At 35.8% G+C, this 25,510-nt stretch overlaps 1 protein-coding gene across 4 annotated transcripts in view; it reads right to left on the minus strand.

Annotated features, from left to right (window-relative positions):
* Positions 1-1,736: 1,736 nt before the first annotated feature.
* Positions 1,737-25,510, minus strand: part of RAD21L1 (RAD21 cohesin complex component like 1) — a 28,133-nt gene continuing 4,359 nt past the window's right edge. For 2 of the 4 annotated variants that reach the window (XM_039479807.2, XM_074406352.1), the window contains 10 exons: positions 24,115-24,221; positions 19,830-20,000; positions 18,672-18,767; positions 16,466-16,579; positions 14,009-14,235; positions 13,677-13,776; positions 12,702-12,826; positions 10,553-10,645; positions 8,139-8,216; positions 1,737-3,338 (listed from right to left, as the gene is read on the minus strand). In XM_039479807.2, the coding sequence (XP_039335741.1) occupies positions 3,150-3,338; positions 8,139-8,216; positions 10,553-10,645; positions 12,702-12,826; positions 13,677-13,776; positions 14,009-14,235; positions 16,466-16,579; positions 18,672-18,767; positions 19,830-20,000; positions 24,115-24,221 (1,300 nt within the window). In that variant the 3' untranslated portion in view covers positions 1,737-3,149. Of the gene's footprint in view, positions 3,339-8,138; positions 8,217-10,552; positions 10,649-12,701; positions 12,827-13,676; positions 13,777-14,008; positions 14,236-16,465; positions 16,580-18,671; positions 18,768-19,829; positions 20,001-24,114; positions 24,222-25,510 lie in introns of all 4 variants that reach the window. The other 2 variants (XM_039479806.2, XM_074406351.1) reach the window with 1 other exon arrangement.

A 25,510-nucleotide genomic window follows, 5' to 3' on the forward strand; every position in this document is an offset into this window, starting at 1 on the left:
CCAGAAAAAGACAGTAAAAGAAAAATACAGACCAATATCAGATGCAAAAACCCTAAATAAACTATTAGCAAATCCAAATGAAAGGATATTCAACATCATTAGTTATTAGGAAAATGCAAATCAGAACCATGAGTTACCACTTCACACTCACTAGGATGGCTATAATTTAAAAAAAGGACAATAACAAGTACTGTCAAGGATATTAAGAAATTGGAACTCTGAAACATCGCTGGTAGAAATATACAATAGTGCAGCTACTTTGAAAAACAGTTTGACAGCTCCTCAAAAAGTTAAACATAAACTTATCATGTGACCTGGCAATTCCACTCCTAGGTATATAACCAAGAAAAATAAAAACATATATACACAAAACTTTTGTACTGATGTTGATAACAGCATTATTCATAGGAGTTAAAAAGTAGAAACAATCCACATGTCCATCAGCCAATGAGTGGATAAACAAAATGTGGTATATCCATACAATGGAATATTATTTGGCCATAAAAAGGAATAAAGTACAGATATATTCTACAACATGGATGAAACTTGAAACCTTTATACTAGGTGAAAGGAATCAGATACAAAAGGCAAAACATTGCCAGAATCAGTGGCTCACACCTGTAATCCCAGTACTTTGGGAGGCTGAGCCAGGGAGATCATTTGAGGTCAGAAGTTTGAGTCTAGCATGATCAACATGGTGAAACCCCATCTCTACTAAAAATACAAAAATATTAGCTAGGCATGGTGGCACGAGCCTGTAATCCCAGTTACTCTGGAGGCTGAGGCAGGAAAATTGCTTGAACCTGGGAGGTCAAGGCTGCAGTGTGCCAAGACTGTGCCACTGCATTCCAACCTGGGTGATAGAGACTCTGTCTCAGGAAAAAAAAAAAAAAAAAAAAAAAAAGCAAAACATGGTTTAATTCCATTTATGTAAAACAAAATACTTGGAACTAATTTGTGAATTTAGCAAGGTCATGGGATACAAGGTTAATACAAAAAAGTTAATTGTATTAGTAACAAAATTACAGAGACAGAGAACAGTTTAGTGGTTTTCAGGAGCTAGAGAGGACAGTAAGGAGGGAGATGGCTGTAGCTAGCAAAGGGTAGCACAAGCACTGCTTGTGATGGAACTGTACTGTTTCTTGACTATGGTGGTGGCCACACAAATCTACACATGTGATAAATTTACATAGAATTAATACATACACAAAATGAGTGCATGTAAAACTGGTGGTATCTGAATAAGCTGGGTTGATTGTGTTAATGCCAATTTCCTAGTTGTGTATTATACTAAAGTTATGCAAGATGTTACCATTGAGGTAAACTGGTATATGGGATATTTGTATTATTTCTCACAACTGCATGTGGATCTACAATTATCTCAAAATAACAAGTAAACAAAAAATCAACTGGAACTCTCTTACATGGTTAGCGGGAATGTAAAATAGTACATCCACTCTGGAAAATAATTTCATAATTTCTTATAAAGTTAAACATATACTTGCCATATGACCCAGCAATCCCATTCCTAGATATTTACCATAGACAAATAAAAACTTATATCCACACAAAAATGTACATAAATGTATGTAGCTCTATTATTGTTAAAACTGGAAACAACTTAAACATCTTTCAGTGGGTAAATGGATAAATAAACTGTGCTATATCTAGGCAACAGAATATTACTCAGCAATAAAAAGGAACAAACCACTGACACATGCAACCACTTGGATGAATCTCAAAGACATTTGTGAGTGAAAAAGGCCAGTATCAAAAGGTACATACTGTATGATTCCATTTGTATGACATTTTCAAAAAGACAAAAGTGTAGTCATGGAGAAGAGTGGTTGCCAGATGTTATATAGGGGAAGGGTGTTAACACAAAGGGATAACACAGGGAATTTTTTCAGGATGATGTTACTGCTGGAATTCTGATTATGGAGATAGTTACAGGAGTCTAAACATATGTTAAAATTCATAGAACTGTGCACCAAAATTAAGAAGTCAATTTTTCTGTATGTTAATTTTAAAAATAAAAGAAATTTTTAAAAGACAATTTTGACATTTAAAATGTATAGTTAAATACATTTAGAGAGGCTATTTAGAATTTGTTGTTTGCAGTATAATTCTAGGTACAACAGCATTTTAAAGATTACCATAGGCTTTATTGCACAGTGTATTATGGAGCTCACAGAACATAATATGAAAATATCCTAACTCAAACTTCAATTAAGAAAAAAGAAAAACAACAGTTTTAATGTCAAAAATGTTTGATAAACACCAAGTAAAAGAACATTTATTTTGGAGATCTTTACTCAAGACTGTAGCTGCAAACAACATGCTGAATAAGTATCTGCTAATTTTTTAAAAAATAGAAGCAGATTTAGTTTTGCTGACACATTAATGGTGATTACAATAATCATTAAATAGTAAATAAAAAGGTTAAATGACCTATAAATAGACTAAAAGCCATTCAAGTAATTTAAAGCAAAGAGGAGCTTTGTAACTCTTCAATTAAGATAGTAGATTTAAAACTATGGCATTAAGCCAAATCAAGGATGATATGAATTACAATCAAAGAAAGTATCTGTGTAGAAATAAGAACATTTTCATCATTAACCCGACAAAATTCAAGTAAATACACCAATTTAAAATAGTCTTTTAAGAAACATCTTTGAATGTTTGTCAAAATCATAGAGCATTTTAAAAATGCATCCTAAATGTATCCTAAATGCAATATTCAAATCAGGGAAATGATAAATGTGATATATTCAAATCAGCTAAGTTAAAAAAATTACTTAGCTATAATTAAGTATTTCTGAGCCAGGTATGGTGGCATGTGCCTGTAGTCCCAGCTATTCAGGAGACTGAGGCAGGAGAATCACTTGAGCCCAGAGTTCAAGTCCAGCCTGGGGAACATAGTTAGACCTCTGTCCTTAAAACAAAACAAAAAAAAAAAGAATTTAAAATATTTCTTTGTAAGTATGTAGATTTCCAATTCTAGCTATGATTATTCTGAACTACAGATAGGTCAGCCTATCTATGAAATGGATCAGACCTTTAGCTGCTTCCAGATGGCTTCTGCATTAAATTGAACAATCTACACAGAAACTCCAGTGATGACATAAATCTGTATGTCTGGATTTCCTTCACATTTTATAAAACATTGGTCCCATCGTAGCTATAATATCTGCATAGGGAGCACTCTGGCTCAGCTCAATAGCCTGATGTTTTTTTAGGACAAGAAAGCTATAAAATTTGGCAGCTGCTTGTTTTCGGTCACTATTTCTACAGAGCTTCATCAGACTAAAGGACTGCATTCCCATCTTGTTAGATTCCTGGGAAAATAATTAGAAAAGAAAAGGGAAACAAGATCATTAGAAGTAAAGCTGGCTACAAATGCATAATGAACAACAAAATATTGACATTTTTGATAAAATACTTTGACATTTTGACTATAAAATCCTTAAATGGAAAAGGGAAATGACTCCTTAGTAAACATAAAAACAACACAAGTCACTGTACACGAGCTTAGTTCATAAAGAACATACATGCAAAAGAATTCCAAAGTGTTGTAAAAATTTATAAGGTGTTATACAAATGTTAGGTCTTTTTAAAAATTGATGTTAACATAAATGGCTCCTGTGGAAAGGGCAATTAGGCTAACTTTGCAGACAAAAAAAAAAAGTCCATGGGACTTTGGGAGGCTTCAAATACAATAAAAATAATAAGCCTATCAGTCTTCTCTTGCTTAAACGTACTGGTGTTGTTGTTGATTATAACCAACTCTAGTTTAAGCAGCAGGGGATTCTAACTACGTAAAAAACTCCCAATTTCTCTGCACAAATTAAAAAGATGTTGGATTCACTATATGGCATCTGTGTACCTACTGGAAATAACTGAGGTACAATCAAGAATTTTAATTATGGATGACAATAACTCTTTTCATGAAGACTAGGATTTGCACTCAGATTCCTAGAGTAGTAGTTTTTAAATTAGAAATACTGCAGTGTGGCTAGGTGAGGTGGCTCATGCCTATAATCCCAGTACTTTGGGAAGCTGAGTAGGGCAGATCACTTGAGGTCAGGAGCTTGAGACTAGCCTGGCAAACATGGTAAGACCCCATCTCTACTAAAAATACAAAAATTAGCTGGGCATGGTGGTGTGTGCCTGTAATCCCAGCTATCCGGGAGGCTGAGGCAGGAGAATCACTTGAACCTAGGAGGCAGAGGTTGCAGTGAGCTGAGATCACGCCACTGCACTCCAGCCTGGGTGACAGAGTGAAACCTTGTCTCAAAAAAAAAAAAAAAAAAAAAAAAAAAAAAAAAAAAAAAAAAGAAAAGAAAAGAAAAGAAAAAAGGAAATACTGCAGTGAATGGCCGGTGTCCCTATAAGAATCATACTTCTCAGATAGTCGTGAAGCATATTTAGAAATACCATATACAAGGTTTTGCTTGTCCATAACATATAACAAATTAATAAATTAAATACTTTATCTTAACCAAAGGTATGGCCCAGGGTCAGTAACTTTTCAAAGATGACATATCCACCCTACATTTATTCCCCACCTTGAGAGAAAAAGATGTGAATTGGATGGCTTTTTCCCCCAGGAGAGAATAAGGACAGCTTTTTCAATTTCAAGAATTATTTTGAAAAACCCTAAAGGGACAAATATGCAAGATTAAACATAAGTGTTTTTTTCTGTTCCTTTCAGAAACCTTTCTGAAATGAAGGGGAAGGAAGAAAAGGTGACAAAGAAAGGAGATAAAGACAAAGAAAGTGGAAGACATAACTGATTTAGTAGAGTAGAGACAACTGAAACCTCAGTGCCGGCAGTGGCAAAGGCAGCAAAAAGCAAGTCAATTTGAGACACAGTATCTTAGAAAAGCTCAGGAGTTGGAGACATCAGTGTGTCATAAACTGGGAAGCGGGCCTGAAGCTGAAAACCGGAGAATTCCTTGAGGATTGAATCTACTTAGGAAGAGTTAGACCTTCTGTCCGCTCCACCACCTCACAGAATCAGAGACCACTTCTCATATAGTAAAAGGCAAGGAGTTGCTCTTCTGGAGATACCAAGAACCAAGGCTCTGGACTTAGGACAGTAGCCCTGTGGATGGTGAAGTGTCATACCGAGAATAGTGAGATTAAGGGAAATTCTACACTCTGAACAGTGAGATAACTGGCCTCTACTTTACCTCCTTTTGATTCCTGAGCCATTGGCATCCTGCTTATATCTCCTAGGCAGCAGACTTAAGGATTACTCTGGAAAAGCCTACTATTCTAACGGGGGAACAAAATCCAGTTATGTAATACAATCTGGGGAAGGTGAGGGGTGCCACCCAATTACCTAAGTGTAAACACTATAAGTCTTTAAGCCCTACTCATGCATGTATACTTCCAATCCATTTCTTGGTGTCTCACTCTTAAATAAAAGCAGACAATCCTAGGATCTACAAGACATTTGAGTAAAATCTCTAATATTAAAGAGCAAAAAGAAATGCATTCAAGAAAATCACTAAGGAAAGCTAATGCAGGGAGCAGAAGTGCAACCTCTGAAGTTGAGAGAATTTTTCATTGTATTCATGAAAATGGCTAGGAAAATAGTGAAACAGTGAGAGGAAGCAGATGAGGGGTTGCTTGGGAATGGGGGTACCAGTTGGAGGTATGCAAATGAGGGATTCACAAGTGGCACAAGGAAAGTTTTTCTGGTTTAAGATATGTTCACTCTCTTGATTGTGGCGAAGGTTTTAAAGTTGTATACATATGTCAAGACTTATCTACTGAATACTTTAAATATAGTTTATTTCATGTTACTCATATCTCAATAAAGCTGCTTTTAAAACCTAAATGAATAATTAAATAAAATATTGGGATACTATAAAACAAAAGAAGAGTTAGTAACTAATAAAAATACTCCTGGAAAACAAAAAGGTGAAAGCAGATATAAAAATTCAATGAAGTTTAGAAGACAAAGTTCAAGCAATCTAGAGAGTAGAAAAACAAAAATACAAAGGAAATTCATATAGAGGATAAAATATTTGTTAAAAATTAAAGAAGCAGTTCAGGTGATTCAACATCTGTCTCATAAGCCCTTCAGGAAGACAAAACAGATAAATTACAAGGAAATTGAGGCCAGGAGTTTGAAACCAGCCTGAGCAACACAGCAGGACTTTGACTCCAGGAAAAACTTTAAAAAACAATAATAATAAAGAGAAAGTCCAAGAAATTTTTAAAAATTTTCTAAAACTCAGGAACATGAAATTCCTGAATAGAAGAGCACACTACATGATAAGCACAATAAATGAAAGAAAAAAAAATCGTGAAATTCCAGAGTGCCAGGTATAAAAATAATAATAAATAATAAAAGATCAAAAGCTTCCAGAGAGAAAATAAAGGTTACCTACAAAGAATCACCAACTAAGAGAACATTTGACCTTTCAACAACATCAGAAGAATCCTAGCAAGGTTACAAAGCCTTCAACATCTGAGAGAAATATATTTTCAACTTATGTCTAGAGACAATCAATCATGTTAAAGGTGAAATAAATGCTCAAGGTTGTGTGGACTATCTCTTATGGACTCTTTAACTCAGGAAATTACGAAAGGATGTTAACAATAAAAAAATGAAAGATAAAGGCAGATCAAAGCACCAAAAAATGCAGAGGTGATAATACATACAGGAAGAGACAAATTCCCATATTTATGACAAAGCAATATCTCAAGACAAAAACTATGGAACAGACCTAAAGAGCAACTGGTTTGGATCAGAACAAGAGGATGGTGAGCTCCCAGACAGATAACTTTAAGGAAAAAAATGGAACTGATGGATTATTTGATAAGAGATATTATAAAATATTATAAAACCACAAAATGGTATTTTTGCCAGAGTTTGTCACAGTTTGGTCATATTGTCAGAGTTTGGAAAAATAATTAAAATGGGTTTAGAGACACTGAGCAAATGAAAAAAAAATGAGGTAATGATTAACTTGAAAAAACCTAATGACAAAACAACCATAAAGTTGATAAGAAATATAATTATACTATGAAGCTTCAATGTAAACTAATTTTTATATAGTATTTATGGCAGCAGCTGCTAGTTGTCCTTTAATTTCCATTCTCCTCTTCCATAGTAACAGAATTATTAGCTGGGACTAAGTTTACCAAATAAAAACTACATTTCCCAATTGCTATGGCAATGTGACTAAGGGCTGCTCAATGAAGTATAAAAAGTGACACAATTTCTGGGTTGTACTCTTAAAGGATATTTTGCAGCTGATTGGAGTATACACATGGTGGATAGTTAGCCATTTTGGATCCTGAGAAGATAAAGGAAACCTGGGTCCCTGACAACTCCGTGAGCATAGCTGCCATACCACTTTGAACTTTTACCTGAGAGATAAACAAACTATGTTTTTTAAGCCACTAATATTTTGGCTCCCTGTCACAAGCAAACCTGCATCATAACTATTACAAATATAACACTGTAAACATATAACACTATGCTGAAAGTATACTAGGGTGGGAAAGGTAACTAAGCTAAACCTTCATTTTCTGTCAAAGGAAGTCAGTAGATAAGGTTTAAAGCTGAAATACCAAGAAAGAGCAGTAAACGCATGTTAATTAGGAATATAGGTATATATACTAAAAAAAATAGCTTAGTGTAGTTGCTTCTGGTGAGCAGGACTTAGGAATAAGGAGGGATAGGACAAAAGCCTTTTTTTTTCCAGCCTTATTACATGGTGCTATTAAACTTTAAAAATAATATACTTGTATTATTTTGATAAAAACATAAATTCTAAAATGATCTGAATTGTTACTCTTGAACTGCTATAAACTATGTTTCATGTTGAGAATTAGTTGGTATCCTGCTAAAAACAAGGATGGGACACAGAATAGATATCTAGGGGTATGAGGGTAGGTAAGAAGTTGATTAGAATATGCAGGTACCAAAACCAAACATCTATATTTAGCCCTGGGTATACTACTGAAAATCATTGCACTCTAGTAGCATTTGGCCTCAAAAAAAAAAAAAAAAAAAAAGGAAAATCGTTGCATTTTCTTTGGTATCTAGAAGCTTGAAGTCCATATTTACTTATTTTTAAAAATAAAAATAGGGTTGACAAACCCTAGCATCTCACCCGTAAATGATTTAACATATGAAGTATTCTTCGATTCCATCTCTCTGTCTCAATATTTTGTTCATTCCTCAATGACCCCTGTTTGATTGATTGATAAATAAAATATTTAATTTATGCAAATTTTACTAAATGCTTACTATTTGCCAATCATAGTGTTATCTTCTACAAGAAACACAACTATTACAATGGGTCCTGCGAAATAAAGAGCTTATAGTCTGATAATAAAGAGAATAAGGCTAACATACAAATATAAATCAGCCTTTGCACAATTACACCTATACTCTCCAGGGTGTCTTCTGATAAGAGGCTCCAAAATAGGAAATTCTGCCACCTTTTTTTTTTTTTTTTCTGCCATCTTTATTTGGTAATGTGTCCATGGCCTTATGGTTACTTTGAAAAGTAAAGTTATCAAAGACAACAACTTTTGCCTAGAGTTATCCTAGTTCTGTCAATTTGAATTCGGGTGACAGGAGTAAACATACAGTTATTTCTGCTTTGTAAAGGCCTTTATCTGAACTTATCTGGTAATGGAAGCTCTAAACCCAACTGCTGTTTAGTAGTTTGTGTACAATTAGGTTAGAAACCTTTCAGATTTCGAGATGCCTTGTCCAAAAAAGATTAACCCACTGCCTGTCATGTTATCTGAATAGATTTTTTTTTTTTTTTTTTTTTGGTATTTAAGGCTTAACCACTTTCAGAAATATCTCAATATTTAAAAATGGCAAAGTTGAAATAATTTGCAAGAATTTGTTCTAATCCCTTACAAACTAACACCTTATGATGTGAGAACAGAAACTGGGCATACGAAAGGTGTCCATGAATTTGAAAAAAGAGGCCTATAAAGGGTTGGGGGAAGGGAAGTGGCACAAAGCTGGCCTACTTTATAATTTTTCCTAAGCTAATTCTGACCATTCAACCCAACAGCATCTGTGCCACTCTCATCACATGTCCACTGTTTGTCTAGCCTTCATGTATAGGAGCCCCGACACTTTCTAAAAGTGCTTTCAATTTCATAGACTCCAAGACAATTAGAGAAAGCACCAGAATATTCTGTATGACATTTTAAATCATGTGAGGCTAAAGGGACTCTTTGACTCAGCCTGGGAACTACTGAGTCCCCATTTCCACCAACTATACCAGCTTCCTGGGCCTGCCTATGCTGTATGCTTTCCTGTATCCCAAAGAGACTGATTTGAAAATATGGTCACTTTATTCTGGAGAGTTTTCCAAATCCCTTCAGCTATAATTTATGATTATTATTTTCTGATCTGTCCTTGGATAAATGAGGACACCCACTTATTAATATTTTATTTTTAAATAAACAAACGCAGTTTTAGAAATGTAAAAACCTCTTTGTTAAAGATCCGTGAGATCTAGCTTTACCTATAATGCACAACTAACCTAACCACAGAAAGGCTCAGAGGAAATACTCTGCATTCTGCTAAAGCCTGTCCCTTTGATCTAACTGGACACCCTACAGCTGAATCCATTGTGTGGAAAGCTCAGTGGATTATTGAAACAGCTGAACTTGTGCTATGTTGTGATTTGCTTGACCATGTATGAAAATAACCTGCATCTATAGAAGCAAAGAAAATAGAAAAAATGAATCAACCCACTTCTGGCTCAGCTGTTTGGATAGTTCAGGTAAAAAGTTCAGGTTATTTACTCTGTCCTAGAATATCTAGAGAATTCAGTCTGTTTTCTTGTATGAAAAAACAATCAGCTAGTCTTGGAACTCATATATAGGTAATTGTATAGAAGCAAATTAATATCAGGCTTACTAGGTGTTTTTATATTATTTACTAAAAAACTTTTGTTAAAATTCTTTACAATCTTAGAAATGTTTTCAGTACTCTGGGACAAGACCAGAGAAATAAGACAGTTAACAAGCAGGGAGTCAGGTAAATCAGACTTTACTTCTGTCTTTGCAATTGACATGTGGCCCTTTGACCACCAGATTATTTTGTTTCAGACTTCCAGAAGTCTTATATAGATACAAGACTATGCCACATAATGTTAAAGAAAAAATTGCTCATAATTTTTTGGTAAATAAGATAAAATTTCAAATGCCCTAGGCTGTCATACTCTTAATATAGTTCTGTTTCTCTAGAGAATGATTTAAAATAGTGATTCTCAACATTTTAAATCCTGTCACTACTTTTGATAAGCACAAAAATCTCACACTTTTCTATGAAAGTATTTGAAGTTACAAAAGAAATTAAAGACAAAAATCAGAGCAATTTGGAATATTTTATCAAACTATTCACAAACATCTCTGTCATAGCCACAAATTTAAATAATAAATTTTGAAAGTAACATGACAGTTTTAAAAGCCAAGTTTTAGATAAATAAGGTGTTAAATATTTAGAGATAAAATTTTTTAAGAACATTCCCAAGACTATACATATATTTACCAATTCAGCTGGACTATATTCAATTTCTTTTGCCAAGAAGTCATTCGTTAAAGATGATTCCTCAGCAGCTAAAGACACCATTTCAACAATATCCTGCTGAAGCAAATTAGGGAAAGTTAGGTAAATCTGCCAGTGGTTATACAGGAACAATTTGATTTTTGTTAAATGCTTTAATCACATGAATGCTCATTTCTCAAACCAATTTAAAAGACTACCCACATTCTCAAAATATTATCTCTGAACTATCCCAGACAGGCAGTCTTTGACTTAATATTCCTGTTTTCCATACGCCTTGCATAAAGGAAGAACTTGTATGCCCCTTCCCTCCTTGCTTCCTATCCTTTTCCTTTCTATTTTCCTCGCTACTGCAGGCGTCACATTAAAGAGACTTGACTCTCTACTGCTGTGCTACTGAGACCACTTTGCTTTGAAGCACTTTATGTAGCCCCACTCCCTTACCTCTATTCTCATGCCAATACCAGGTGGCAGAGGAAAAGCATCTGCAATAGGCATGCAGAGCGGGAGTGAGAGTGAGGGAAGGGATATTAATATCTCTACCAAGGACCATGACAGGATTCCTGCCACCACTGCTGGAGTTGTCATGGGCAAAAGGGAGGAAGAAACTGTCTGCTAGAAGGGGAGTGAAGACACAAAGGAAGAAAGAAAAACAGACAGTCAAAGAGTCCCTAGTCCCTATCATCTCCTTCCCTTCTCATTGCTATAGAAGCTGTCAACCCCTTTTCATCTTCAACCTGTCTCCAAGCTTCATTCCTCAGCTGTCTTCCCCAATCTTGATTAAGAGCCTCCTCTAACATAGTTTACCTGCTTTTTCCACTCAGCTTCAAAAAGTTTTAGTAAACATAAAGAGTTATATTTTATTATTTAATATACATATTTGTGAAGCCTTGTTTTTCCTTTTTTAATTTATATGAATATTCTACATTTTGATACTCTCAACTTTGCAGTTATGATACATAAAAATTCTTTTTTATGAAGATTTGAAAATGATTAAACAGAATCAATATTTTCTTGTCCCTCTTGTTCTTGTGCTCCCATGCTTGACTATATTTCACATTTGTTAACCATTTTTGGAAGCAGAATAAGAGTAGAATTGAAGGTTAAAGCATAAGCATAGGGTAATGAAGTAAAGATTCAAAAGAAGAGGTACATCAATCTCTCTTCTCTCTACTTCAAGCCCATGGGACAATCTATCTTCTTATGTCTATGATAACTGCAGTTATAGTTTCCTTCCAAAAAATCATAAACTAAACAGGTTTGCCTAATCATAATTTTTGGTAGGTAGGCATTAAGAAATGCCTGAGCCAAGTGAGGAAGTGAGCAGTACCAGCAACCCAGTATCTCAATATCCAGTATATTATCAAATATTTAATAAAATGCATTCTGTTTGAATGCATTGTGAAGTTGTCTTTCCTTCCAAGGGCATTCAGTTTCAACATGGGTTGACTGAATTCCCTGAGTGGTTATCAAAATACAGTGATAATGGAACCAACCAGAAAAGCACTGGTTTATTTTTATCTGGTGTGGCTATAATATTTATATTTGTACAACCAATAAAATAACAATTGAGAAAATATTTAAAAGCACATTATTTCCAACTACGTTTTCAAATAGTAATTTTTTCAAATAAAAATTATATCTTCAAATAAAAAGTTTTAAAAATTTTGTTTTGGTCATAGATCTTTAGATAGTCTTTCAGACTCAAGGCTGAGGCAACTGGTGGGTCTAAAATATATTGTTCTTAGAGATAAGAGGGTGAATTTATGATGAGAAGCAAAGCAGGTATACTACCTGCAGTTCTAAAAAATTCTATGACACATAGAATATGAGGCCTAGTAGGATTCTCAGAAAATAACCAGATTTACATATAGATAATCATTGATTTAACATATCATGCAAAATACTGGTTCAGTATGAAATCACCTTATGTTGTGATTTACATCTGAAACTCCTAGAAAAATTTTGCAGAAGAAAATCATGTTTTACCCTGCTACTTACTAAACAAATTGTAAAACAATTTAAAATAAAATATGAACTATACAAATGTAAAAAAATACACCAGAGCCCCAACATTCCTTTACTATATCTATAGAACATAAAATATTTTTACGATTCTCTCTGGATAACTTACTTCAGAGTCAATATTTTTATTGGTATCTTCATGAGAGCTATGCTGAGATCCATCAATCACATCCTTCCAAGTTTGGGGTTTACTTAACTCTTGCTGGGAATTTGGCTCTTGCATCATGGATGTCTCTGAATTGTCAAAGAAATAAAGACAATTTCACCAAAATATCTTTCAAAGTTGAAGTGTGATATGCTTTTAACAAAAGAAAACTTCTGACAGACAAGTTGAGATCCAAGAATTTAAGCAAAGGATATACAAACTTTCTTATCGCTCCCAAGTCTCACATATGTATCTTCCCTTTCCTGTCCTCTGTCTCTTTATCACCTCCACTCCCCATTCTCTGCCAACCATCTCCTCTACATACACTTTCACACATTCACTCACAAGACAACATGGACAGTTCAAGCCCATGGTGGTATATTATTCAGTAGGTTTTAATGCCTTCAGGAAGGGTCATCAGGAAGTGGAGGCTCACTCATCACATCATTTGGTTTTATTATTACTTTAAAACAATCATGATAATAATCAGTGATTATTATACTCCATGTGCCTTTTGGGTAGACAGAAATAATCCATCTCAGGTTAACTGTATTAAGTGCTGTTCTTATTCTTACATGACTTTTCATGTTAGTTGTTTTACATTGAAATACTATCCTGCTACATATAAAGATTTTCTTTTTTAAAGATTTTTTAGTACTGCCTTTGGGAGTGAAGAGGTAGAAAGAGTGATAATAAGAATGGTTTACACAGCATATCTACTTAATCTTTTTAATAAAATCTCTGGGGCAAAAATTAATCTAAAATGCAGAAAAATGCAATACTGAAGTAGTAATTTCATTTAAGTCCAACTACTCTTCTAGAGTTAGCATTTATACTTAAAATATGGAATTGGATCCCATCTTCATTTTGAAATTTAAAACACCAAATTTTTGTTTCCACAACATTCCCCTCAACATCAGCAGAATTAAGAAGTCTCACCTACTATAGTTTGGTTTCCCACTTCTTCCCTTACTGACTCCTTCTGTATCATTTTCCCTCCAAGTTTAAAGCCAGAGGGCAGAAAGCATTTTGCAAACAACTGCAAAAATACACATTTTTTTGTATCAGCAAAACAATTCAAGAAAACACAAGCACATATCTAAAAAGGAAAAAACTAGAATTCATACATACAATCCAGAAAATTCATTCAAAATGAGGAGGTACTTCTTAGCCAGTTTAAATTCTGTTATAAATATATGTATGTAAATATGTGTTTGTTTATTTATTTATAACCAAACATTGCCCTCATGTAGAAGGATAGAAACTGTTACCATTTTCAGTTCAGCATGAATCAAATCCTGGGCAGCAGTTGACAGAAGTGTATCCACTCCTCCCCTTTTCTTCCACATCATCAATCTTTGGGTAGGAGGTGCAAGTTCCAAAACCATGAGTGTGTCCGCAAAGGAAGTAAGCTGTTTATGTATAACTTGGCTACTGAGCTCCTTGACAGGATCTATGAGCAATCTCCTCTTTTTGCCTTTCCTTTTCTCAGCAATGTCTAAATACAAGAAATTGGCACAAATGTGATTGGTTATACGGCTTTCTAAAATAATATTGTAGGCACTAAATATTTCAGAAATTTCTAGGCCAGCAATGGTGGCTCATGCCTATAATCCCAGCACTTCAAGAGGCTAAGGTGGGCAGATTGCTTGAGCCCAAGAGTTCAAGACCAGCTTGGGGAGCATGGCTAAACCCCATTCCTACAAAAAATACAAAATTAGCCACAAGTGGTGGCATACACCTGCAGACCCAGCTACTCAGGAGGCTGATATGGGAGGATCCTTTGAGCCTGAGTAGCAGAGGTTGAAGTGAACTGAGGTCATACCACTATACTCTAGACTGAGCAACAGACCAAGACCCTATCTCCAAAAAAGAAAATAAATTTCTACCACAATACAATCTACAGTGTTGCATTGGAAAGAAAATATCTTCTCCTCCCCTCTGAAAATTATGCTGAGCAGCCAATAGCTGATACATTTTGCAAAGTGTTGTTTGGAAGTGCTTAGAAAGAGATCTACCTGTTAAATGAGCAAATGAGGAAATGTCGGGGAGAGGGAAGCCAACAAATTTGGAAGTTCCCTAAAATGCTTATGTAATAGAATAATTTTCTGCAACATTAATTTGTATTTGTCCAGTGTATTTTTTCCTCTCCCACTGAAATTCATAGACATTCCAGGCAGGTAACTAGGTCCATAGGATTTTACCCCATCAGGGAATTTTGATCGAGTAAAATATTGATGGAATAAAAGCTTGACCAGGCAGAAAGCAGAAGTCAAGCTTTTCTTCAGTAAAGCTGTAAAAGGGGAGAGAGGGTTAAATTTCTCAGAATAAATAAAAATCCAAGATCAAATGGAACCAAAAGGTACAAGAACCTGCTTGCTGGCTGATGTGCCTCAGTAAAATCCCAGGAACAAGACAAGATACCAGAGAGGTTGGCTAAGTGATGATCCTCAGGCTATGTAGGCTGGAGCAGAGGGAACCACAAATTGGTCTGGCTGATAACCAGAGGTTCCCTTCCACTTTCCACACCCCTCTCCCAAACTTTGGAACTACATGGTGGAAAGAAAAGAAGCCAGGGAAGCTATACGGATTGAATTTCCTGCCAGCCTAGTGGGAGAGAGGCTCAGTGGTGAATTCAGTTAAAAGAAAAAAAAAAAAAAAAAAGAAAGAAAAAGAAGAAGTAAATGCTTTACTGTTTGCATGCCTGAGTTTATAAGCTGAAATTCTTATCAATTATACTACCTAAAACTAGGATGTTTCTAAACGACCTAATTATATTAGACTAGTAGTTATATTAGTTATGTTAGATTCATACTTACTGCTTACCCCTAAAAACATGATGCTTGAAGTTAAATGCTAGACAGCATTGTGCCTCTCTTCTGGTCCTTTTATTCTGCCTTATATTCACTTGTATGATTATCTATCTTCCTGACTAGACTGTTTTGTAAGCTTCTTAAAAGTAAAAAGTGTGTCTTTTTCTTTATTCCTGTGCCCACTGCAGAGTAATAATGGCTCAATACCTTCCTAAATTGAACTCAGTTTAAAATTTTTCAGTTTCCCAAACTGGATACATGGTTTGAACAGGATGGTATATAATGAAAGTGGTACAGGAATACAGGACAAATGGGCCCCAAAGTGGAGCTTAGCCCATCTGGGTTCTTGGTTTTGTCCAGGAAATGAATTTAAGGGCAAGTCAGAGGTAGAAGAAAATAGCTTTATTGAATAGGCAGTGTTACAGCTCTGGCAGTGTTACAGCTCTAGCACTGTGACTGCTGCTATAGAGTAGGGCTACCTAGTAGGCAGAGATGAGCAGCTCAGGGCAGTTTTGCAGTCATATTTATATCCACTTTTAATTGCATGCAGATTAAGGGGGCCGGTTTATGCAGGGGAGGAGTAGTAATCATTGGGTCATTGCCATGGAAAAGGGTGAACTCCTGGTGTTGCCATGGCACACTGATGGTTGGGTCTGATTGAAAGCTTCCCCCACTCCCCCTTATAACTAGTCCTCATCTGGTCCAGTGTTCAAGCCTCCTTCTGGAGTTGAGTCCTGCTTCCTACCTCAAAAGGATCACCTAAAATTTCCTTTAGAGTCTTCTTCTCTATTGTATTACAAGTGCTAGTACTAGATTGACTACCTCCTATAATATTTCAGTGATTATTTAAACATCTCAAAGTAAATAAGTTAACAGTGTATTAAAAATTAAAACAAAAACCTGAATGCCTCTGACCTGAAATAGCAATTGGATCAAGGGTAAATCCTTCCTCTTCAGTTGATAATAAGGTTATTTCATCCATTTTTTCATTTTCAGGTACACATATACACTCTGGGTTATCTGTTTCAACTAAGCAACATCCACATAAAAGCAATTGTAAAAAAAAAAAAAAAACCAGTTAGGATGCAGGCTAGAGGACTGTATGAGAATTAAAGGGAAAGATAAACTAACTGAAGATTTATGTTGCTAACTGGAACACTTGAATTCTTAGAATCATGTATTTAATTGAGTTGAAGAGGCTTACAGATTATATGATCTGGGACCCATAGAATTCAAGTGAGTCAGGTATCATCATCCCCTTTTGCACATGAGACATCTAAGGGTGGACTAAAGTCACAGCAGAAGTGAAAACAGTGGCAACAACTACAGTAAATGATTGATAAAAATTTGACTATATGTCTGCTAAAAAAATTGATATTCTGTTAAATCACTTATCAGTTGACCCAGCTCTTTGTATTTTCAGTTTTTACTATTATTTTTAGAAAGCAAATATAACATAAAAAATTGTGTAGAATCAAAATGGGGCTAATTGCACTTTTAATTCTTAAGAAAAATCAGACTAAAAGACCTCAAATCATCTGAGGTACGTCCACATGAATTTCAAGTAGGGAAAATATCCTCAATTTTTAATTTCTCTCAAATTGTACATAGATTATCAAACCATACTAGTTAATTTCTTACCATGTAATAAAATAATTAATTAATAAATCAAATGTATAATATTTTGGCAGAGTATTCTCATGCTAAACTCAATCCTGGCTAAATACCCTTCAATGTACCTTTCTCAGAATCCAATTTCCTATTTTATATTGTCTACAGTCAGACTAGCAGAGTTTAAAGGACATTGTTCTTTACTACTGTGGGTAACAGGGCCCCCGATGGACACCAAGGAAGGAGGACCGTCCAGATGCCAGGCACAATTAGTGCCTGAAGAATATCTTAGTTTATAGTGTTATTACTCAGCTATTTCCTTTATATAATCCTTTATATGTAATCATATATTTGTTTATAGAATTAGTGCTTGAAGTATAAGTTACTCCTTACATATATCTAGCTTATATAATCATACTTAATTCTTATATCTAGCAAACTTAGTTTATATAATCTTTCTATATAATCATATAGGTATTGTAGTCGGAGCTGTACTGATACATTTAGTGCTAATTTATAGAATCCTTCTATATAACCATATAGTAGTAGTTTGTAGTAGGAGGAATGCCTAGAGCAGTCACAGAACAGAAGCAGTACATGGGAAAACAGCCAGACCAGGACAAGAACCAAAGACCCAGGCGGTGGTGTCCCTGCCTGAAAGGGCATATGCTGTATGGAAGGCTTGGAGCAAGAGCCTCTCCTCCTGATAAAGGAGTTGTATACCTTGCATCCAGTTCCTATGGAAAGTAGGCCCCAGCCCTGAGATTGTGGAAATAACCACGATTGTGGAAGAACCCCTCTGGTGTGACCACTCACAGTGGCTGTACACCCTGTCAGGTCTTTTCTCGCTTCTGTGCTAGCTCAAATCATCTTCCTATAAATGTCGTAAGAGAAGAGCACAAGTCTTAGCTCCCACTGCATTGGCTTCTAATAGAAATCCTTTGAAGTCTCCAGCCCCCAGATAAGAAGTGTTGTGCAGGACACCTGTTACACACAGCCCACCTCCTTGCCTTGGTGACCTAATTGGGGTAGATCCCTTTTCTGTACACAACCCTCTACTACTGCGCACAGCATGGCCCCCTACTGCACACAGCCCACCTCTCTGTCCAGGTGACATAATGGGGTGGCCCCCTTGCTTGTGACTCACGTGATCATGTATGCCCTATTACTAAGCCCATAGATCATGACCTCACTTACAACCCTGCCTCCTGCTAGTGCCTAATAAACACAGATGCTTCTGGGCATTTGGGGCTCTTGCCAATCTCTGCTCACAGGTGGTGTGGCCCCCTCAAGTCCAGATGCTCTTCACTAGTTCTTCAGTGTCCTGTCTCTTTACTTCTCAGATACTGCGCCTCAGCACAGCATAAGGGACACCCCACGACCCTGTGGGGCCCAACAGCCCTACAATTACCTTTCACTATTCTATATTGCTACTTAAATTCAGAAGTTCTGAGGCTCAATTTAAACATTAGTACCCATTACTTTCCCACAAAGGAAAATTTCAACATACCCACTAAACTACTGGGAGGTTCAGGAGGCAGGGAAATTTCTCTGTTCAAATGCATGTCTTCTATCAGGATATTCTGATCATCTTGCAATAGATTGTCTTGAAAAACACAATGAATACATTTTCATACAGACTGGAATCTGTCATTTGTCACTAAACATTTATTAATGTTACTTTATGCATTACATTGTAAAGGAATAGCCAGACTTTTAATGTGAACTAGAGAATTTTTTAAAAGATTTGATAGGAACAGTCAATAAACAATATTTAAAACATGTGCATTTAGGCTGGGTGCAATGTCTCACTCCTGTAATCCCAGCACTTTGAGAGGCTGAGGTAGGTCAGGAGTTCCAGACCAGCCTCATCAAACATGGCGAAACCCTGTCTCTACTAAAAATACAAAAAAGATTAGCTGGATGTGGTGGCGGGCCCCTGTAATCACAGTTACTCAGGAGGCCGAAGCAGGAGACTTGCTTGAACCTGGGCAGTGGAGGTTGCAGTGAGCCGAGATCGTGCCATTGCACTCCAGCCTGAATGACATAGTGAGATTCCATCTCAAAATAATAATAATAATACATGCACATTTGGACTTCTCAGTTTTTGTCTACCCAATTTCTTTGACTATTTTATAACGTGAAATAGTCTGTGTTAAAACAAACAAAGCTGAGGAAAAAAGAAGGTGATAAATTGGTAGAAGGCCTTGAGGATAGGTAGAGGTATTTGATATAGTAAGTCATGGGGACCCAAGGCACTTAAGCAGAGGAATATAAATAAAAAATAATAATATACAATTCTGGAAAAATACTTTAGCTTCCCCACAATGTATGTTAAAGAAAACAATGTTTTCCAGTATATAGTCTAGTATATTTTATGAGGAATATACTAACCTCACTGTCTTCCCACCAAAAATGAGGAATTTGTAAAAATAAAAACAAGCAGTAGTTTATAAGCTCTATAGAAAATGTATTTAAACAGATGGCTATTTACTCAGGCCTAGCCTAAATATTTAAACATGCTAGAAGCTTTGAAAATTTAATAAAAAATGTACTGACCTATATAACACAAAAACATATTTGAAATTTTAGATTGATATAATAAATCTACTAATATAGTAATTTGATTAAAATAAATATTTGACTTCTACGTGACCAGACAGCATACCAATCATTTCTCCTGCAGCTCCTTCATCTCCAAACCCATCTCCACTGTCATAGAACAGAGATCTTTCTCCAGTGAGGCTTCCGGAACTATGTTCAATTAAAGGACCGCTGGAATTCAGTAATATGTTGTCATCAAAGAAGCTATGTCTTCTGAGAATTTCAGATTCCTCCCCTAAATAAATATATATCATTAATACTAAGTCACAGAAACACAGAATTTTAGGTTAGAAGGAAATTCATATCATCTAGCATAATCCTGCCATCCAACACATCATTTTATGGATGAAGAAAATGGCTGAAAGACTTACTTGAATTATTCCACTAAAGTCACTCAGTTAATCAGTAGAGACCAGATTTTTAGTCTAATGCTCTTTCAAATACAATAGAAAAAAATGCCAAAATATTACATAGAGTTTATGGTTGTGATATAGTTTGATAACTTCCTAAGGTAAAAATACTATGAAAAATATTTTTTTTCTATTTTAGGTAAGTCAGTTCTGCTTGACCAAGTATATCTCATAGCATTTCAAGGACAATTGCTTGTACTGTTCATGCATAGTGGAGGTTTGGAAAATAAGGAACATGTCAGCCATCTTAGGAAATGGAAAGGTAGGTAAAATATTAGAGACAGGATTTACAACATTCATTCAATAAATATTTATTGAATATGCTAGGGGATAGTGATACAGGTTTGTAAAAAAAAAAAAAAAAAAAAAAAAAAGACAAACCCAGTCAGCTAACATTAACTGAGTGCTTATAATATGTATCATATAAAGGAAACTACTATTATAATTCTCATTGTACAGATGAGGAAACACAACCACAGAAAGGTTTTGTAACTTGCACACAGTCACACTATAATAAATGACAGAGTCAGGATCTGAACCCAGCTGTCTCTGACTCCAAAGCCTTCATTCTGACAATCACGACACTATACTGATAGTTCCAGAGGACCAGAAGTCAGCTCTTGACCGGAAATCAGTTCTTTCCCTCTCTTGGGTTTGAATCTCTAGGTCCAGGAGTCTGAAACCCCCAGGGTCCAGGTTAGTCCTCTCCTCCCTCTAAAACCCCATGTTAGTGTTAGACAGTAAAGAAAATCATGAAGTATTACCCATATTGAAAATTCTTTTATAGACCTAAATCTTCTAGAAAGGAAGAGTAGAGAAAAGCAACTATCATGATGCTGGATTAAAGACTTGCTTAGAAGAAAAGACCAAATTACTTTTTCAAAAATTAGGAATATATTCACATCATCCAGGTACAGCTTGACAGCTCCGAAAGGAAAACCCAGCATTGGTCAATAAGAGAATAAGACTTAGGAAGACACTATATTCTCGGCATTGAGCATCACAAGAATCTCAGATTACACAAATCACATAAAAGAAATAATCATTGCCTTTGATGTTATATTATAATCCAGAATAAGATGAATTAGTTTTAAATATTTCTTAGAGGATATTAGGTTTGAATCAGGTTTTAAAGAAGAGAAAAATCACTGGTGAAGAAGATTAAAGGAAGGAATAAGGGAAATAACCCTATGATGTTGTTAGTTGTATCCCAACTTTACAAATAGGGGAAGTAAGGCTCAGAGAGGTTAGGCAATCTGCCCGATATCACACAGCAAATCAATAGAGAAAGTTCAGATTCAAACCCAAATCTGTCCATTTACTAAGAACATGTTCTTCCCACCTTTTAAAATTGTATAGGAAGATACAGAAATGTGAACAACTAAATTGTATTGGTTGAGTGGTAAGATATTTGCTTAACTAGAGCAAAAAGCCCGTATTAAGAGTAAAACAAATAAAGCTGATAAAATAAAGCAGGTGATGAATTGGGAGAGGGCCTTGAGTATAGGTAGAGGTATGTGATACAGTAAGTCACAGGGACCCCATCCTTTGCACTTAAGGAGAGGAATGTGATATATCAAAAATGGAATTTAAAGAAAATTGCTCTTACAAAGGTGTACAAAACGTGGAATGAGACTAGAAGATTTGTAGGAGGATATTGCAATACTCCAGGATTTTGGTACTATATCAGTGGCTAAGGAAATAGAAAAAAGACCTAAAAGACATTTCAGAATTTAAAAACAAACAATTAAAAAACAGCACTAGTATGAAACTGCCTGGAAGTATAGTTAAAAGTGATCCTGGCCAGGCACAGTGGCTCATGCCTGCAATCCCAGCACTTTGGGAGGCTGAGGCAGTCAGATCACCTGAGGCTAGGAGTTCAAAACCAGCCTGGCAAACATGGTAAAACCCCATCTCTACTAAAAATACAAAAATTAGCCAGGTGTGGTAGCGCATGCCTGTAGTCTCAGCTACTCTGGAGGCTGAGGCAGGAGAATTGCTTGAGCCTGGGAGGTGGAGGTTGCAGTGAGTTGAGATTGTGCCACTCCACTCCAACCTGGATGACAGAGTGAGACCCCATAAAAAAAAAAAAAGTGATCCTAAAGTTTCAGGCCCAAATAAGAATAGTAGGGGAATTGTAAAGAGTATCTTGGAGTAGGGAATATTATTACCTCTTTGCCAATGTGTTACACTTCTGGGTCTGGGGTTAAACCCAGTAAGAGATCAGTGCTACATAAAGTATAATCTACAGACTGGTGCTGGTCCACAAAGAAAGAAAATAAATTAAAAGTACATGTTCAGAAAGTTTTACAGAAATTTGACAGAGCAATTTTATATATGTTGATTCTACTAACAAAACTTGAAGACTGTATTTTGATTTTTAAATTTTTAATTTTTCTAATAATTCATTTTATTGTATTTTACAAAGTAAAATATAATACAGATTAAAAATTGACAAAAATTATAAAACTGATCCTTCACCACAGATTGAAAAACATAGCTACAGATAGAGAGCAAGAGTTATGGAAGCAGAGTGAGGATGAAAAGTTGAAGTTAGAGTCGTTGGTCAAGCATTACTTTCTTGACCCCCTTCCCCAACCAAGATAGACATAGGCCATCTTTCTCCTATACTCATTGTTTTGGGCACTATAGGAAATTCAAATATGAACATTACACTGATTCTACCCTCATGGAGTTTGCAGACCAATACAAGAGGTGTATACGTATCATATTCTAAGACAGGGAGTAGAAGATGCCAGAAGAAAAAGAGCAAATACTCTATAAATTATACCATATTGCTTCAATTTTAAAGTACACTAGCCACGCAGTGGCTCATGCCTGTAAACCCAACACTTTGGGAGGCTGAGGCAGGAGGATTGCTTGAACTCAGAAGTTCAAGATCAGCCTGGGCAACATAGCCAGACCCTGTCTTTAACAAAAAGTTTATTTTATTTATTTTTGTTTTGTTTTATTTTTGAGACAGAGTTTCACTCTTGTTGCCCAGTCTGGAGTGCAATGGCATGATCTCAGCTCACTGCAACCTCCGCCTCCCAGGTTCAAGCCATTCTCCTGCCTCAGCCTCCCAAGTAGCTGGGATTACAGGCATGTGCCACCATGCCCAGCTAATTTTTTATACTTTTAGTAGAGACGAGGTTTCTCCATGTTGGTCAGGCTGGTCTCGAACTCCTGACCTCAAGTGATCTGCCCACTTCGGCCTCCAAAAGTGCTGGGATTACAGGCATGAGCCAAGTGTGGTGGCATGTACCCATAGTCCTAGCTACTTAGGAGGCTGAGATGCCCAGGAGGTCAAGGCTGCAGTGAGCCATGATCATACATTCCAATCTGGGTGACAAGAACAAAACCCTGTCTCAAAAAAATTTAAAAATAAAGTACATTCACCTTGCCCAAACAGATTATCACATTTTAAAATTCAGTTTCTGTTTCACAATAAATATATACATTTAGTGTAGTACAATTTCCTCTTCCTCACCCCCAGGCTGATTTAAAATCCATTATTTTACAATTGATATCATCATATACCAGAAGAAATATATTTTGAACACATTTCATGCAGGATACATATAAAATCTTGTATGTATGTTGATATAGCAACTGTTTATTGAAGTGTCTGTCTCATACTCTGAATCTCCCTGAGGGTAGGAACTGCTTCTTTAAATTTTGGTACTACCTTGTCTATTGATAGCACCTGATATATAGTAGGTATTCTGTAAATGGTTATACACTGAGAATAGAAGTATATCCTAAGACTGAGTCTTGGCATTGACATCTATACTAGAAAAAGGCAAGGAAAAATTTATTGAGAATTACGTTTTTACATCAAAAGATTCATTCTATAGCTATTTCTACTGGCATTGTTTCAATACACAAATACAAATATAATTAAATAATTTTTAATTTTGAGTTCTCAAATATTCTCACCAAAGCCCTCAGCTTGAAAAAGTAGATCATTGTCAAAATTTTCTCTAATAGTGATTTCTTCTGGTCTGCTTTGATTCTGGGTAAAGTGCTCTGAAACATCAATAGCACTATGGAGAAATATAAGGTTGAGAAAAACATGAGAACAGGAAACAATGATACTGTAAAAATATCATTGATACAGTGAAGAAACCAAAACAATTTTCATTTTCTCAATAGTATTATTTATAAATACTAGTTTATTAAATATACATGTACATAAATAATCTCTAGGCTCCCAAGTCCAATGTTCTATTTTCAGTCCCTTATTTACTTGCACAAACAAACACCATTTGACCTAGATGTTGACTTTTGCTATGGCCTGAATGTTTGTGTCTTCCTCACCCCAAAGGCATATGTTTATATCTAATCTCCAATGTGGTGGTATTAGGAGGTGAGAACTTTAGAAGGTAATTAGGTTATGAGGGCAGATTCCTCATGAATGAGATTAGTGCCCTTATAAAAGAGGCCCTAGAAAGCTGCCTCACTCTTTATACCATGTGAGAACATGGTAAGAAGGTTGTCCTCTATGAATCAGGAAGCAGGCCAACACCAGACAATGAATCTGCTGGCAAGTCTATCTGGAATTTCTCAGCCTCCAGAATGATGAGAACTAAATTTCTATTGTTAATAAGCCACCCAGTTTATGGTATTTTGTTATAGCAGCCCAAACAGACTAAGGAAACTCCCTTCATGGAATACAGCCTTGTCTTGGCCACTGAGATATCACTATTTCTTGATTTTCTTCCTACCTGCTCCTTTTCTGTTCCTCATATCCCAGACTAGCTATTGAGAATGACCATATACTCAGTCCTCAGATCCCTCTCTCTATTTTCTTTAAATGTATACTCACTACCTTGGGGATCTCTAAGAGTTCATGGTTGAAGTTCCATCTATACATTCACAACTTGCAAATTTATACATCAGTTCAGACCTCTCTCCTGAATTTCCAACCCAGAGAGTCAACTACTTACCTACCCCCCTTTGATGTTGTCTTAGTCCATTCGGGCAACTATAATAAAATAACTTAGACTGGGTAATTTATAAATAACAGAAATTTTTTGCTCACAGTCCCGGAGGATGTGAAGTCCAAGATCAAGGTGCCAGCAGATTTGGTGTCTTTTGAGGGACTGTTCCTCATAGACAGTGCCTTTTTGCTGTGAACTCACACAAGGGAAGGGACAAGAAAACTCCTACAGGTGTCTTTTATAAGGGAACTAATCTCACTTATGATGGTGGAGCCCTTATGACCTAATCACTTCCAACTCTTTTGTTGTTCTTCCTAAAAGATCATTGTGGCTTCAGAGCCCCACCTCTTAATATCATGACCTTGAGGGTTAGGTTTCAACATCATTTGATT

The sequence above is a fragment of the Saimiri boliviensis genome, chromosome 9 (genome assembly GCF_048565385.1).
Source record: "Saimiri boliviensis isolate mSaiBol1 chromosome 9, mSaiBol1.pri, whole genome shotgun sequence".
NCBI classification, from domain to species: Eukaryota; Metazoa; Chordata; class Mammalia; order Primates; family Cebidae; genus Saimiri; species Saimiri boliviensis.